Here is a 17,672-nt window from a genome sequence, read left to right on the forward strand (position 1 = left end):
AAAAGTATGTGATTTTTAGTTGTAACACTTGCACCACTTATAAGTCTGGTGTAAGTGATGATTACTAGTGATGATGGGTACTTTTGCATGCTAGAACATGTGTTTGCAATCAGGAGGGACTGTAAACATTATTTTATGTACAATAGGCATTAAGAACACCCTAATAAAGATATTTTATGGGAAAAAATATGTTTTTATTTTTTAATTTATTTTTTCATTAATGACTATTATTAATAGGTGACATCATTTATTTTTGTGAGTTGATATTCCGTATATGTATTGGACGTATCCTGCAGTGTATTGCCAGTTAGAACAGAGCAGACCTAAATCCGTATTCATCACCACTCATATCATTACATCTGCTCCTTATCGAATACAGACGTGCATATTCCCAAAGTATTTCCTGGGTTTTTTCTTTCTAAAAAAACCTCTCACAATACGTTCGTTTTGCGATTGTTTATGAATCAGGCCCAACATCTTTTGATTGATTATTGCAAAAATAATTAAAAAATAAACACAAAATATTACAAATAATAAACACTCAAAACGTGGAATTGTGGAGCAAACTGATTTTTTTTTAAAGCTTCATATCTCAGTCTGGATAATTATTACTTACTATCACACAGGGTTCATTAGTAATAACAACTGTCTAGTACACTTGGATGTTTAATAAACAGAAATATGTATATATTTTGATGAATATTGCTGTTAGCATAATAATCATTTTATGATATAATCTTAGATGTGTGGATTATGTCCTTACCAGCCTAATATACCATTATTATTATTAACACTGTAAACATATATTTTTGCAAATATATGTACCCTAAATTACAGTGAAAGAAGAGCATATTCCTCAACAAAGAGGAATAATTGTAACATTTTAAACAATTCCAGATTTTATTGGTTTGTTGCATAGGAATTATAGTAAAACATCATAATATTACCCTTACAGTATTACATTGTAGTTTGGTGTTATTGTTAGTGACAGCAGCATAACCACAGCCTGATAGGAGGGACACCCCAGTCTCCTCCAGCAGTGTGGAGAGCTGATGGCTGCCTGGGACCACCTCCAGGAGGCGGTCAGTCCCGTTCACTGACTCATTCTCTGGGAGGACTATCCCAGACAGACCGGCCCCTGTCATGGCGCCGTGCGGCACGATGTTGCCGGGCTCCCGGGGTAGGAAGCTGGGGGTGACCGTGCTGCTGCTGATCATGGCACCGGGCCTGGGCCGGGCAGAGGACAGTGTCATGGAGGAGATAGTAACAGAGAAGCAGGTGGAGGCCAGTCACCGGCAGGACAGTGTCAACCTGCTGATCTTCATCCTGCTCCTCACCCTCACCATCCTCACCATCTGGCTCTTCAAGCACCGCAGGTTCCGCTTCCTCCATGAGACCGGGCTGGCTATGATCTACGGTCAGTATCCCTGGCCCCAGGAGACCTCCTAATGTCCAGGTTATGTCCTGGGGTCACCCAGGTTGTGCACTGCCACTGATAACGTCTATAAACCTCATCATATCTTTATTATTCTTTCATCTTAATTAGTCTCATATAAAAACCACAAGACATGTTATAGGTTGTGACACCTTTGGCCAATCAGTCAGCAGAATTATTAAGTGATAGTGTTTGTTGGGCACAATAAGATGTCTGCTCAGTTCACTAATAAGTGGTTGGAGAATTTTTGTTTTCCACCCAACTAAACTGCATCTCTAGACTGTAGTGTAACAGTAACTTTTACATGTAATGGAATAAATAGGTGTTGTGGGAAAGCTGTTGGTTGTTGACAACATGATATTTCTGGTGTCACTTTGTAGAATGCTGTAGCACAGGTTGGAAGGATGGCTGACGATGAAGCGGTCTCTATAATTGAAATTGGTACACTTGCTACTCTTCTATCTATTGAGGGGGATCCCCCTGTTCCTCTTGTCATTCCAAAGGGCCCGTATACATGGGACATGAAATCAGGTGTTTGTGTTCTTAAAGCCTGCTAAGTGTCCTATTAACAGTAGTAATAATGTAAGTGAATGGACCTGTACACACACTCACACTTTCCGACAAGACTGCTTTATGCCAACATTCCTGCTCTATTCACAATTCATAACACTTGGTACTTAATACACTAGGGCAGTGGTTCCCAAACCTGTTCAGTCCGCGGCACCCTTAGAGTCTCAATAATTTCAAGGCACTCCTACAAAATAATTACTGAGCGGTACCGTTTTATAAGTAGTTGGGTCAAAATAACGTAATAAGTATTTAGGTCAGGACAGAAATATTTAGTAAGTTGTTTGTAACAAGAATACACATAAATCTAAGGGAAAAGAATATTTTTATATATGTTTTTCAATTAAATATCTGTCAAAGAATAACTTACAGCTAATACTAAGAGGAATAAGATCAAACAAAATAAAACATGTACAAAAATCACACTGTGCCCCTTCACGATCACACTGTGCCCTCCTTCATCCACACACTCTGTGCCCTTTTTTTTCTTTTCTTCCTGACCACGGCACCCCTGGGAGCCGTGGAGCACATTTTGGGAACCACTGCACTAGGGTGCAGGGAGGCTTTGATTGCTTTTTTAAAAGAGAACACAGTACACAGTATTTTCAACACCTGTGTGCTGTCCGTTTTGTGGGACAGATATATAAACGCTGACTATAAGAATTATTCACCCCCTTTGGCATTTTTCACATTTTTATTTTTTAACAGCATGGAATCAAAATGGATTTATCTAGGAACTCTTGCCACTGATCAACCCAACCCAATATCCTCCATAATGTCACATTAAAAAAACAAAAATGTAAAGCTTTTTTTTTTTATTTTGCTGCAATCCCCTGTAAAAAGTGAAGTGCTTGTCTTTAATTTGCATCCCTGTGGTTAACTATATGAAGGAAAATCAGTGTGTTTTCCTTAGTATTTGGATTCAAGCTGCTATTAGTCATTAACAGTTTGCTCAGTGTCATGTGATTACCATGGCAACCACAGTTACATGACATAGTATGAAAGAGAGGCTTTGTGACACCCCTCAGCATGTAGATTCATATAGCAGTTGCCTCCTCTCCTTACTTTGCCGTTATGTGACCACCCAAAAACACGCTAAAGGACTAAGATCAGGTTACGCACTCCAGTGAAGAAATGTTTCCACGTGTTAGACAGTTTTTATTCTGGCTGTACCCCCAACAAATTAATTTTACAAAGAACCACTGAGTTGTAGGAGGACCTCCTGGAAAGCTGTCCATCCGCTTCATAATAAAGATATACAAAACTTCCTATTTCGGAAAAAAACAAAAAAACATCTATGGTATTGCAGCTTTAACCACAAATAGCAAAATGGGCAGTAAATGATTACAAAAGCTTTCACCCTCTTGTTTTAATACTGTGTGAATCACCTTTAGCTGCAATTACAGCTGAGCGTCTATTTAGGAAGTCATCTGCACACCAGGACACTGCAACTGTTATCCATTCTTTTGTTTAATACCGTTAGAGTTACTTCATTGCTTGGGGACAGTTGCTGAACAGCAATATTTAAGGCTTCCCACAGACTCTGAATGGGATTAAGGTCTGGGCTTTGACTGGTGCCTCTACATTTATTTAATGTAATGTGGCATTTGCTGTAGCCTTGGGTCTATTGTCCTGCTGGTATATAAATCTAAGTTCTAGGTAACTTGCAGACTGCAGCAAGTTACCAGTCCCTGAAGCAGAGCAGGAACTGCATAGCAGTATGCAGGACCTAAGTAAGGATTCAGGCCTCCCAGACTAATATACTCTTAGTGCCTCCTCGCCTTCCATACCAGGCAGATACGCAGAAGATAAAAACAAACTCGTCCTTAATTTAAAATCTGAATTCCTACCCCCTTCCCCCTGAATGTTTATTTTATGGGTTCCACTTGGCTTTTTAATAGTGTCACAACAATCTTTGACATTCATTTAGTTTTCATTAAACTCTGAACTGTATAGCAGAACAGAGGCATGAACAAGCTTTACTGAGGGTGAAAGGACGGGGGCTGTTGCGCCTGTCACTGTCCATGTCTCACCTGTTTGCTTATTTTCAAGAACCCGCTCAAGGATGACTCATTGTCTTCAGCCTTTACCATGGGAATATGTCAAGATTAAAACCTTAGTGCATTTTTTTCATGTTTGCTTTTTACCTTGGAGAATAACTATTCTCTTATTTTAAAATGAATTTCAGTATATACCTCTCCCTGTCACAATTTGGATGAATACCTTAAAAACATTAACAGAATACTCCTTTTTCTTACTCAGCATGGTACCAAAACTCTTATCCATTCTCTCATCATCTCCTGTCTTGACTACTGCAACCACCTGCAATCTGGCATTCCTGACACCCATATATCCACACTTCAGCCCATCCTAAATGCTGCTGCAAGACTGATCTTCATCTCTCGCTGCACCACTTTCCAAAGCCCTACACTTACCCCCCGTGTCCTCCAGAATCCAATTAAAATTACTCGCCCTTGTCTACAAATCCCTCAACAACACCACCCCTTCATACAGCTCATATCAGAATACTGTCCCTCCTGCCCTCTTAGATCTACCTCTGACCTGCGCCTTCTGTTGTCCCTCATAACCACCTCCCACTCGTCTACAAGACTTCTCTTGTGTTGCTCCCCACTTATGGAATTCCCTACCACACTCAATCAGACTTTCCCACTGTCTTCAAATCGTTAGATGTTCTCTAAAAAAAAGATTTTATATATATATATATATATATATATATATATATATATATATATATATATAGCTTACCTTATCCCTGATACCATTCACACGAATAATACCCTCACAGCTGTCCCAATCTCCACTCTAAGCGGCACTCGCTCCTCTTGTTTGGGCTGTGCCCTCTTCCACTTAGAATGTAAGCTCTCTAATGAGCAGGGTCCTTCATACCCTTTGTTTTCATGTCTGTGTTTATTTTGTCTGCCTTATGTATCGCTGTTTTTATTTATTTCCTGTATTCCCAACTGTACAGCTATTGGGAGCACTGTGGCGCCTTACAAATCTACGATAATAAACAATAATAATGATGTGCATTATTAAGCATGTGCCAAACATAGCACCTAGCTAGAGGTCAAATAGTCACATCTCGGTATGTGAATCTTCCACTTGTTTTATGGCAAACTGTAGGTTTCACATGAGTTTCCTTTTTGTTACCCTCCTGTAAAGATTTGTGAATGCCAGGCTATATTTTTCCCCTGGACAGATTCTGCCATGAAAGACTAAGAGGAGATATTTTAAACCTTCTATAAAAGGAAAAATGGAGTTGTTGCCCATGGCAAAATGCTAGAATCTGATTGGTTGCTGTGGGCAACACCTGCATTTTTCCTTTTTATAAGGTTAGATAACCCTAACCCTAAGTTAACACAGGTCTCTTAATATTCTCCTTAACAAGTACTTTTTATGTTCAACTTTGGGGAGGACACCTTGTTCTAGGCAAATGCATTGGAGTGCCATCTTCGTGTTGTTAAGCTCTCTGGATATAACATCTTTTAGATCTTCTTATGCTGTTTTTAAAAAAAAAACCTTTTATTGGTTTTGCTTTGAATGTTCTTCCCCATGATGAATCGCTCATTCTGTAATATACTAACCAACTTTGAGACCTCTCACAGACAAGTGTATTTATTTTGAAATCAATTTAAATCTTTAGAAATACATAGTTGTAAATTAATGGTGACCTTCTGTAGATAAGTGATTGCAGCAGGGTTTATGTAGGTGTATCATGGGAAAAGGGGATGGATACTAATGTATTAATTCAGTTATTGTCTGTTTATAGTGTTTGTGTCTGATCGTTACCACCACCGCATTACACATTTGTTTGATAGTAAACTCAAATGAATCTTTCATCAAAACTTAAGTGGTCTAAAAATTGAGAAATATATGTTTTTAATACTGCTAGCTAGTGATTAGTCCATAGATTAATGTATTCATACTGGCCTTATCCCAAGACACTAGAGCCACCAGGGGTCTCCTTCTGTCCTTTTTAGTTATTTCAGGTTACATTTTATATCCAGTTCAGTAAATTCTATAGTGAGCTGGCTCTAAGCTGACATTAAATGACATAACCTAGTAATTCTGGTAAATCTCTCTGTTAATATTGATATTGGATCCCTTCTAAGAATTTATTGTTTGGTTATTTGAATTATGAGGAGGTTACATTCTGTGTTTAATTTTGATTTTAAGGAGTTAGCTTTATGTACAGTAATTGTAAGTAATTTGCAGCTTAAGCCTCACTCGTTATGTCAACTAGAGATATGAGACTGTGCCATTTTCTTTGTCTGGTTTATGAGATTTGTATCACAATGCTACAAGTGTGATAAGAATGGCTATCCTCAATTACTGTACAAAACACTGTTGAAGTTAAATTCTTCAGCATTACTAAGTCAATGTTATAATTATGTGGTCATTTCCATTTCACACATAATTTTGACTTGGTTATAATTATAGTCTAATTTTGACTACTAAATAAAGTACAGTAATGGGCAAAAGTTTTGAGAATGACACAAGTATTGGTTTTCGCAAATTTTGCTGCTTCAGTGTATTTAGACCTTTTTGTCAGATGTTGCTGTGGTATACTGAAGTAAATTACAAGCATTTCAATACTTGGAGTTTGTCAGAATTTGTGGGTTTTTATTTGTCCACCCGCCTCTTGAGGATTGACCACAAGTTCTTAATGGGATTATGGTCTGGAGAGTTTCCTGGCCATGGACCCAAACTTTCGATGTTTTGATCCCCGAGCCACTTGGATATCACTTTTACCTTATGGCAAGGTGTTTCATCATGCTGGAAAAGACATTGTTCGTCACCAAACTGTTCTTGGAAGGTTGGGAGAAGTTGCTCTTGGAGGATATTTTGGTACCATTCTTTATTCATGGCTGTGGTGTAAGGCAAAATTATGAGTGAGCCCACTCCCTTGGCTGAGAAGCAACCCCACACAGGAATGGTCTCAGGATGCTTTACTGTTGGCATGACACAGGATTGATGGTAGCGCTCACCTTTCCTTTTTTCTGGACAAGCGGTTTTCCAGATGCCCCAAACAATCTGAAAGGGGATTCATCACAAAAAAAATACTTTACCCCAGTCTCAGCAGTCCAATCCCTCTGTACCTTTTTCAGAATATCAGTCTGTCCCTGATGTTTTTCCTGGATAGAAGTGGCTTATTTGTTGGCCTTCTTGACACCAAGCCATCCTCTAAAAGTCTTCGCCTCACTGTGCGTGCAGATGCACTCATACCTGCCTGCTGCCATTCCTGAGCAAACTCTGCACTGGTGATGCCCCGATCCCACAGCTGAATCAACTTTAGGAGATGGTCCTGACACTTGCTGGACGTTCTTGTGCGCCCTGAAGCCTTCTTCACAACTATTGAACCTCTCTCCTTGAAGTTCTTGATAATCCGATAAATGGTTGATTTAGGTGCAATCTTACTAGCAGCAATATCCTTGCCCGTGAAGCCCTTTTTATGCAAAGCAATGATGACTGCACGTGTTTCCTTGCAGATAACCATGGATAACAGAGGAAGAACAATGATTTCAAGCACCAACCTCCTTTTAAAGCTTCCAGTCTGTTCTAACTCAATCAGCATTACAGAGTGATCTCCAGCCTTGTCCTCGTCAACACTCTCACCCGTGTTAACGAGAGAATCACTGACTAATGTCAGCTGATCCTTTTGTGACAGGGCTGAAATGCAGTGCAAATGTTGTTTTCGGGATAAAGTTCATTGTCATGGCAAAGGGGAACTTTGAAATTAATTGCAATTCATCTGATCACTCTTAATGACATTCTGGAGGACATGCAAATTGTCATCATAAAAACTGAGGCAGCAGACTTTGTGAAAAATACTATTTGTGGCTTTCTCAAAACTTTTGCCCATGACTGTACTCTGGGTGCTTTTTTTGCTGGCAGGAAAACACCTAAATATCTTCTTCTCTTTTGTTTACCAAAATAACTTCTTCCAGTGCTGTGCAAGTAGACTAAATTAGAGAGTTGAATTCCTATAGTTTTATACAAGAAAAACTATTTTTTTTTACAAAAAAAATGTTTTCAAGCTTCTTCTCTTATAACTCATTTACACACTTTAGTAATGACTCTTTAATGCTTTTACCAATATAATCTGTTGCATGTTGTGTGCATTAATGCACACGTCACATGTTTTTTATGTCCTGTTTTAATGCACTTTTTTATGATTTTGTTGATGTGTGAAAACCACAAAGAAGCCGCTAGGAGTGAAGGGGCACTAATGTGTACGTCTGCCCGCTTGAGGCAGTTATTTTGTTTAGCTGAATTAATATTCGCCAGAATACAGTCAATTTATACACTAGAAATCGGTTACGTCACTGAGTCACAAAATGCTATGGATGACACACTGGGTATATCCTGTTTTTAAAGGCTAACTTCACTTTTAGGGCTTGATCGTACCACATTGCGGAAGTGCATTGTTCATGTGATGTGGTTTTACTGGTGTCAGACTGTACCGGCATCGTGCTCATTCATCCCATCACTAGCACTTCTCCCTTTCACATACTACTGTGCAGTAATATCCAGTGTGCCAGGAACACAGGATACAGTTCCCAGTGAGGTAGGTATTACTCTGCGCTGGTACCTGGATCAGAGATCCGTCACACTACGCATCATTAACAGCGCACTGTGGTGTGGATGAGACTTTTACCTACACGTTGCTTTTGCCATAAAAGGCTCTTTATCAAATACACGCCCCCTACCATGTTTCTTTCATGTAAATATTAAAGCCTGTTGTTGGCCTAATATATGGAAGTCATTTTTAAAAAATATTCTACAGAAAGAGAACCTTCTGTCTTCCTTCTGCCGATAGATGCTCCCCTCTCCTAATTTAATATCCTAGCTCCACAGCCCAATTATTCGTGAGTTTAAATTCCGCGGTGATTGGTGCTTGATATGATCGCTTAAACTAATCATATTGAAGGATATGTGAGGGTATATGACCAAGAGTACAAATGGTGTGGTCTGCCTTTCGTTCCTACACCAGGAATTTTATTATATTTGCAGTTCACCTTTGATTATTCTGGTTTCCCTAATTGGCTAACAGCAATGAATCTGTCCAGGTCTCTGTAGTGTTCTGTTTTTTTTTTATGCAGCAGACAAGTAATTCGGCTGCCAACGGTTTTCCCTATATTACATTTCCTGGACGTAGTTTCTGTATTGTCTCCAGAGAGAACCACTCACAGTCACCATATATTGATAATCTTAGTAGTGAGTTAGTAGTTGGGAAGTATTTTCTCAATGAACAAGTTAGATCACCTGTCCCTTTATGGAATGTAAGCCTTGAAGGTTCATAGACATAAAGCCGTCATCTTGTTTATGTTTGTTAGTCTTGTTTCCTGTCGGTGGTTCATGGTGTGTATTCCTGGTAGGATGATATTGGATAGCGCTGTAGCTGGTGGTCTGGTTGTGTAAGTCACCAGTAACAGAGGCCAGACATAACATTCGTGGGAGTCTTTGACCCAGTTATAGCTACAGATAGTAATTGGAGAAACAGTTTGCAGCCCAGCTGGTCATCCCTATTCCCAAACTATATAAAGGTAATTTAGCCTGCATTGTTCCCTTTATACAGGTTCTCTTTAATATTTGCTGCATTACTGACATGAGCTGTGTTGTGTATTGAACCACAGTCCTCTGGAAAGGTTTTTCAGTACTGTTGTCTTAACACCTGCAAAATGTGTCTAAATTATTTTCATGCATTTTATATACACTGTATGTCAGCATTAGAATGCACCAATGCTTTTCTTCATTGCACCATTAATTTACTGATAATGAATCTCCAGGTTTAATGAATCTTCGTGCTTTACCCGAGATGTATTCATCATGTGTTTCTCCAGCTGCTTTGCCAGCCTTTAGCTTCCAGAGCATGCTGGGACTTGTAGTTCCACACCATCTGGAATTGCTGAATGGTAAGGGCTAAATGGGGGACTGATATTAATGGTCTCTGGCTAGCCCACAGAGCAGTGGGACCGGGTGCAATTGTTTAGCCCTCCTGGTGACTACAAATGGTCCTGCCCTAGCCTAGTCACACATCTATATATTTTTAAAAAAATGCTTGCACACACAAAAATGTAAACAGTCATCATCATCATTTATTTATATAGCACCACTAATTCCGTAGCGCTGCACAGAGAACTCACTCACATCAGTCCCTGCCCCAGTGGAGCTTAGTCTAAATTCCCCCCCCCCCCCCCCACACACACACACACACACAGGTCAATTTTTGATAGCAGCCAATTAACCTACCAGTATGTTTTTTGAGTGTGGGAGGAAACCGGAGCACCCGGAGGAAACCGGAGCACCCGGAGGAAACCCACACAAGCACAAGGAGAACATACTAACTCCACACAGATAAGGCCATGGTCGGGAATCAAACTCATGACCCTAGTGCTGTGAGGCAGAAGTGTCTTCCCATTTCCAACAATTGGATATTCTGGAAATTACGGCACACTGTTGTTAAAGCAAAACTGTTATATTTATAGTTTAGTTAACATACAAAAAAAAATCACAGTGCTGTATGAGCAACAACAAAACCATACGATGTTAAAGTACACATTCATTTATTGACATATCAAAAATAAATAAAATTGTTAGTGCAATAAAATAATGTTTAGTTAACATGCACTTCCTCTTTTAGCATTGGTGTATTTTTTTTATAACCTATAGGTATCACTGTTGCTATTGCTGTCAATGAGAACAATTTACCCTGCAACTACAAGATAAAGTGCCTGTCCTCTAAACTGATGTATGAAAATATAATATATACATTTCTGCCATTTACTTTCCTTTACAGAATGGTAGTTTATTCCGCATAGAGCTTTACAGCACAACCTGTAAGTTAGGTTGCAGGAATCATTTTTGTGTTCATGAGGATGTCACTCACCAGAGGCTTAGGACCGGGAGGGGGGGGGGGGGGGGTGGTGGGTCTGCTCCTTACAGCTGCTTTTTCTGGGGCTTGGACTCGCCAAAAAAGAGCGATGTCCAACCATACAGAGGGAGGATGAGCGAAAGGTCCAATCAGAACGTGCAGTCACAGAGAGCAATTTACAAGCCTTACATTATGTTAACATAATCTGTAAAATAATTTTAATATTTTGTGTTGGTTGTAATGGAATAAATTCATTTAATCAGCTATAAATACATTTGGCATATAATATCTGGGGGAAACATGTAAAAGTTACAGCTCTTAGCAACATGATTATCATCCTCACATCCAACGTAATCCAGACAAGAGTTGTGAAGATGATCATGTAGCGAATCTCCTAACTGACAAATATTCCCTAAACTGTTTCCACTCCGATATGTTTACATTAAATGTTAATATTTCTGAAGATTTTATCACAACCAGAGACTCTGCCTAGACCATCTTATTGTTGTGGTATTTGCAGAATGTTCACATTTAGATAAGTTTGAACTCTTAAATAGACATTGGAGTAAATGTATCAAGCTGAGAGTTTTCCGGCGGGTTTGAAAAGTGGAGACGTTGCCTATAGCAACCAATCAGATTCTAGGTATCATTTTGTAAAATGTACTAAATAAATGATAGCTAGAATCTGATTGGTTTTTCAAACCTGCCTAAAAACTCTCAGCTTGATACATTTACCCCATTGTCTTCTTTTACTTTTGACATATTTTGAGACCAAGCACGTTTATAATACCAAGACAAGACTCAATAATATATATTTATTAAAATCTATTTTAGGATTTGAATTTTAATACACATAGGTTTAAAATTTCTCTGTTTAATTTGTAAATTATTTTAGTGTAATGAAGCTTATTTTTTAGCTCGAGCTTTGAAGCAGAATATTATAACCAATTGAAAATTTATTTAATAATGAACTCTTTTCCTTGTGTATCCTTTGACATATTTGTAGTGTTCTTTGTGTTTACCCTACGCTCTCTTCCAAAGTGTTTGTGAGTGTAGCTGGTTACCAACTGGTATTTGAACATTGCATCTGACTTGTGTTTTTAATGCATACAAATGAAATCCATGCTGTTCTGTATATCTATACACATTTGCGTTTTGGTGCAGGTTTTTTTTGGGTGCTGCTTGATCCATTTTAATTTGTTCCAAGCTTGTCACCAAACTTGTGTATACATCAGTAGAAATTCATAATCAAAGCAGTTATTTTAGGTATATTATCTAATTTTGTTATTCACATTTCAGTGCTCTCCCCAGAATTTTTTGCCAGCCGGGTGGCACTAATAAGCAGCCAGGTGGGGGCAGTTGTAATACTTTGCGATACTAATGAAAAAAGGTTGGAGGTTATTACCCACCAGGACTGGTCAGACTGGTGGTCAGTGGTGTTACACACACTGCTGGCTGTAGTGCTTACATAGTAGCTGTTATAATATGAGAAACAATGGTTTATTCTATTCTAATAGGACTCCAAGAGCCGGGTGGTGTCAAATGATAAAGGTGTAAAATATTAAAAAATGCTCTAGGATTTCTTACATCGTTTGACCAAATAAATGAAAATGGTCATACTGTATATACTGAAATGCTGTCACTTTACCACACAGTCCATTCAAGCATTGGAGCCTATTTACCTGGGGAAAAAGAAAAAGCAATTTAATCTACACTGTGTTGTCCTGCTCCCCTGTATATGACTTGGTTATTGGGGTGTACAAGCAGGGTATAGTTATGGTTTAGCTGTAAGTGGACAAAAGAAAAATAAATTAAAGATCCCATATTTTTTTTACGCGGGGCTTCATATATTTTGTGAAGACGTGGCCTCCTTGTCTGTCTAGCTAGCTTTCATATTATGAAAACTGTTTCAGCATAATAATATAGTATGTGGTTGTGTTGTTGTTGCAGCCTTTAATCATAACCACGGGGAAGGACTTAAAATGATGAGGGTAGAAGTTACAAAGTTTTATATATAGATTCTTGTGTGGGGTGGAAATGTAATTTCATTTTCTCACGTTGGTTTCAAGTTCTTGCAACAGAAACTAGTGATCGTTGTTTTATTCTGCCATCAGCAGCCCCAGACACAATATCACTTTGTTCCCCCTGTGTGTCTGACAACCAGTTTTTGTAGTTTATCAAGTAGTGTAATTGTGTCATCTCAGTAGGAGTTACTTTTCCATGTACTTCCATCAACGGTATTACCTTGGACATATATACACTTACATTTTCCATTCATGATACACAAACCATATGTTTGACTTTTGCATAACGATGACCTATTACAAAGAATGGTTCTTATGTGGCTAACGCAGGCATTTTATGATGAAGCTTTCTGTAATTATTTGCCCAAATGTAGCAGTGTTAAGCTGTAATAGCAACCAATAATTATTTTTCTCTCTTCTATAGAGTTGACAAAACTGCAGCATGTTAGACAGCAATTTATACCATAGATCAGGGGTGGGCAAACCAGTCCTCAAGGGCCATAAACAGTTCATGTTTTTTGGATTTCTGGATGTAGAAACAGCTGGGATAATTACTGACCCAGCCAAATAGATTAACTCAGCTGTGCATGATTAAAGAAATCCAAAAAACATGAACTGTTTATGGCCCTTGAGGACTGGTTTGCCCACCCCTGCTATAATCATTCGGTACTATATCATCTGTTTAGGGCAGTGTTTCCCAAACCCAGTCCGCGGGGATCTTTAACAGCCCAGGTTTTCCAGGTTACAAGTTAAATAATTATACCACCTGTGGATCGTTTCAGTGTCAGTCAGTAATGAAGACACCTGTGCTCTAGCAAAGAGATAAGGAAAACATGTACTGTAACTGTACCTGAGGACTAGGTTTGGGAAACACTGGTTTAGAGCGTTGTCAACCTTCATTGAGCTGAAATTAGCAGCTTTCATGACTCTTTATTTTTTAGATTTGTAAGGTGTCACAGTGCTCCTCAGCGCCGTACAGTTGGAAAAACGAGACATGCATTAAACGGGAGCCTACAAGGTAGGCAAAATAAATGCAGACATGAAAACAAAGGGTGTGGAGGACCCTACTCATTAGAGAGCTTAGATTCTAAGTGGAAGAGGGCACAGCTGAAACAACAACAAATGTGGCTCAGAGTGGAGATTGGGACAGTTGTGAGGGTGAATAGTATCAGCGATAAGGTAAGCTCTTAAAAAAGACAGGTATTCAGAGAGCATCTAAAGATATGAAGGATGTGGGAAAGTCCGATTGAGTGTGGTAGGGAATTCCATAAATGGGGATCAGTCTTGTAGACGAGTGGGAGGTGGTTACCAGAGATAAGATGGGCAGCACGGTGGCGTAGTGGTTAGCACTTCTGCCTTACAGCACTGGGGTCATGAGTTCAATTCCCGGCCATGGCTTCCTCTATGAGGAGTTTGTATGTTCTCCCTGTGTTTGCGTGGGTTTCCTCCGGGTGCTACTGTTTCCTCCGGGTGCTACTGTTTCCTCCCACACTCCAAAAAATATACTGGTAGGTTAATTGGCTGCTAACAAATTGACCCTAGTCTGTGTGTGTGTGTATGTTAGGGAATTTAGACTGTAAGCCTCAATGGGGCAGGGACTGATGTGAATGAGTTCTGTACAGCGCTGCGGAATTAGTGGCGCTATATAAATAAATGGTGATGATAAGACAAGGCGCAGGTTAGAGGTAGATCTGAGAGGGCGGGAGGGAGAGTATTTTGATATAAGATTTGAGATGTATGAAGGGGTAGTGGTGTTGAGGTCTTTGTAGGTAAGGGTCAGTAATGAATTTAATTCTGGAGGACACAGGGAACCAGTGTAGGGAATTTCAAAGTGGTGCAGCAGATGGGGAGCGGTGAGAGAGGAAGATCAGTCTTGCAGCAGCATTTAGGATGGATATATGGGTGTCAGGAATGCCAGATAGCAGGAGGTTGCACTAGTTTAGATGGGAGATGATTAGAGAATGGATAAGAGGTCTTGTACCATGCAAGAAAAGGGCGTATACTGGAACTTCTAAAACACTTTGACACAAATATTTGTGAAAGTTATTAAACACTTATTTTCACATTTTTGGTTACATTTTGGGCTTTATAGCTGAAACCTTTTGTGTTTTGTGTTTTTTTGTTTAAAGAGAAAACTGTAGACAGGGATCACAGCTCTAAACCTCTGGTACATGTAATTATTTTGTATTTTATGTTTGTAGCTTAACTAGTGCCCTTTACAGTGTTCGTTAATGCCCAATATATCAGTTAATGTCTTCCGATCACCGCAGTTTGTTGGAAGCTCTTACTACCATTGTTCTGTATCATGTGTACACAACTTACAGTGCTTTATACAATTATTTATAAATAAGAGCAAAGCTCCATATTTTCTTTTATGTATACATTTCCTTACCTTGCATATGCACATTAATCCTAATATTTATTTCAAATTTTTGTTTTGAACAGCATTATGTAAGAGCTTTATAAACTTATTAGTTTAATTGTATTCACTGAGTAAGTTAATAGTCTTTTCTCCAAGAAAATGTGTAAGATTCTATTAACTGGCATTTGTACAGAGCAGAAGTCTGTATTTGTTCCATATTGGCCAAGCTTCCGGCAGAGATTGGCTGTAGAGCTTTTAAGAGGTGAGTGTTTGATGCTGTAGTGGACAGTGTTTGACTAGTTGTGAGTCACCATCTAGGATTTTGGCATATGGACCCTATTAGCTGCCTGAGTTATCGATGGAGGTCTTCAGTCCTTCTATGCCCTGTGTTCTGTAAATCTGTTTTAAAATTTGATATCCCAAAAAGCTTGTATAACAATACCTAAAAGGGGCACTTTCTCATAGATAATAACAAATACTTGCTTCCTGCCCAAAAAAGTTATCCAGCTACTGAAAGTTTGACACATTTTAAACACATGTGAAACCACCACCTCACCTTTCTCCTCTTCTATAATGGTCATTTTTGTTTTTATTTGGCACTTGCCTATCTGGTTACCCAGTGCTTATTGAGTGCTGACAGACAAGGCATGACACTCAGATCTTGCTTCAGCCTGTAGAGTAATTAGATTTATAACGAGATTAGACCATCATTTCCATCCTGGTGTCCTCCCTCTCTAATATACTTTATTGTGATATATTTGATAGCAAATGATAGTACTAAGTGTCATTGTATTTCATGTCAAATCTAGCACACTAGTGTATTAGTGAGAGTATTAGCAGGCATGGATATGAGGGTTAGGGTAAAAATCCATGCAGGATGGAGCAGAACGCGGCTTGCATACAGTGTCTGGACACTGCTCTATAGGAAAGTGTAAAAAGGAACAAAAATGGCAATATATACGGGAGCTAGATATTGGTGGTGTGATTGAAAATTTGTAAACTAATTGGGCAAAAACCCATAGCCGCCAGCCTTTCCTTAAAATACGGGAACATGGCTATTATGGCTGTCATTTGCAAAGCATGTTGTAAAATTATGAATGGAATTTATCAGTCATTCACAATAGGAGTGTGGGTCTGAAGCCAGGAAAGGTGTGGTCGCTAGGTTGGAGTTTTATGTTGCGCCAGGATATATCCAGAGTCATAGTCAATTCATATGACCTGTTTATTGCGCCCCAATGCCACATTTTGAACATACATTTTACATAAGCTAACTGCCGTTTTTTACCAGTGTAATCAGTGGTGGAAGTGGACCGGTATACAGTGGTATGCCATACCCCCACTTTTCCTACTGTTATCATTGTAACATTCCATTCACATACGTTTTCTGTACCACCACTTCTAAATGTCTACTTCAACCACTGAGTGTAATTACATATGTATATGTTGTCGCAATGTGAGGTATCTTGCAAATAACCTCTTGCATCACGTACCGTTGTGTACTGGTCCATTTCTTCTCTAGATATTTGGACTAAGCTATGAAGGGGTAATTCTAGACCTCATTCTAAAAATGCAGAGGTGAGTTCATATCTTAAATGACCCTTAAATACTCCTCCAGAATTAGTGATGGTTATTGGACACCACAGGGATTATCTTTAAGGGAAGAGCAGCTACAGTAGGAGTGTGGTCATTAGCCTGCATACCCATCACTTCTGTTATGCTAAATGTGGGCAGTATGTAGTCTTCCTGAGCACAATTTAAACCACTTTTTAAATGGAGTAAACTATTCTCTAAGTACACATGGGATTCTGGAAGTACAGATCACAGCAGGAAAATGCTCTGTGTGCACTTCCCCATAGAGAATTCACTACATTTGACATTTGTTCACCATGTTGTATTATGGCTGCAATTTCTGAGCAGACTAGTTAGGAAGAAAATACTTTTGTGGTACTCCTCAATGAACAACTAGTTGGGAAGCTTTACACTTAAATGTCACAAAATAGTCTTCAAGTGATTGGCTATCTAGATGATTAGGCTTGAACATGGCAGCATGGTGGCTAAGTGGTTAGCACTTCTGCCTCACAGCACTGTGGTTATGAGTTCAATTCCCGACCATGGCCTTATCTGTGTGGAGTTTGTATGTTCTCCCCGTGTTTGCGTGGATTTCCTCCGGGTGCTCCGGTTTCCTGCCACACTCCAAAAACATACTAGTAGATTAATTGGCTGCTATCAAAATTGACCCTAGTCTCTCTCTCTCTGCTTGTGTGTGTATGTTATGGCATTTAGACTGTAAGCTCCAAAGGGGCAGGGACTGATGTGAATGAGTTCTCTGTACAGTGCTGCGGAATCAGTGGCGCTATATAAATAAAGGATCATCACTGAACACTGTTT

The 17,672-nt window shown here is 39.2% G+C and overlaps 1 protein-coding gene across 1 annotated transcript in view; it reads left to right on the plus strand.

The window, feature by feature from the left end:
• Nucleotides 1-1,098: 1,098 nt before the first annotated feature.
• SLC9A6 (solute carrier family 9 member A6) overlaps nt 1,099-17,672 on the plus strand; it is a 46,323-nt gene continuing 29,749 nt past the window's right edge. The window contains exon 1 of the mRNA XM_075187272.1: nt 1,099-1,417. Within this exon, the coding sequence (XP_075043373.1) occupies nt 1,144-1,417 (274 nt within the window). The 5' untranslated portion in view covers nt 1,099-1,143. The remainder of the gene's footprint in view (nt 1,418-17,672) is intronic.

This window comes from Mixophyes fleayi, chromosome 9 (genome assembly GCF_038048845.1).
Source record: "Mixophyes fleayi isolate aMixFle1 chromosome 9, aMixFle1.hap1, whole genome shotgun sequence".
In the NCBI taxonomy this organism is placed as follows: domain Eukaryota; kingdom Metazoa; phylum Chordata; class Amphibia; order Anura; family Limnodynastidae; genus Mixophyes; species Mixophyes fleayi.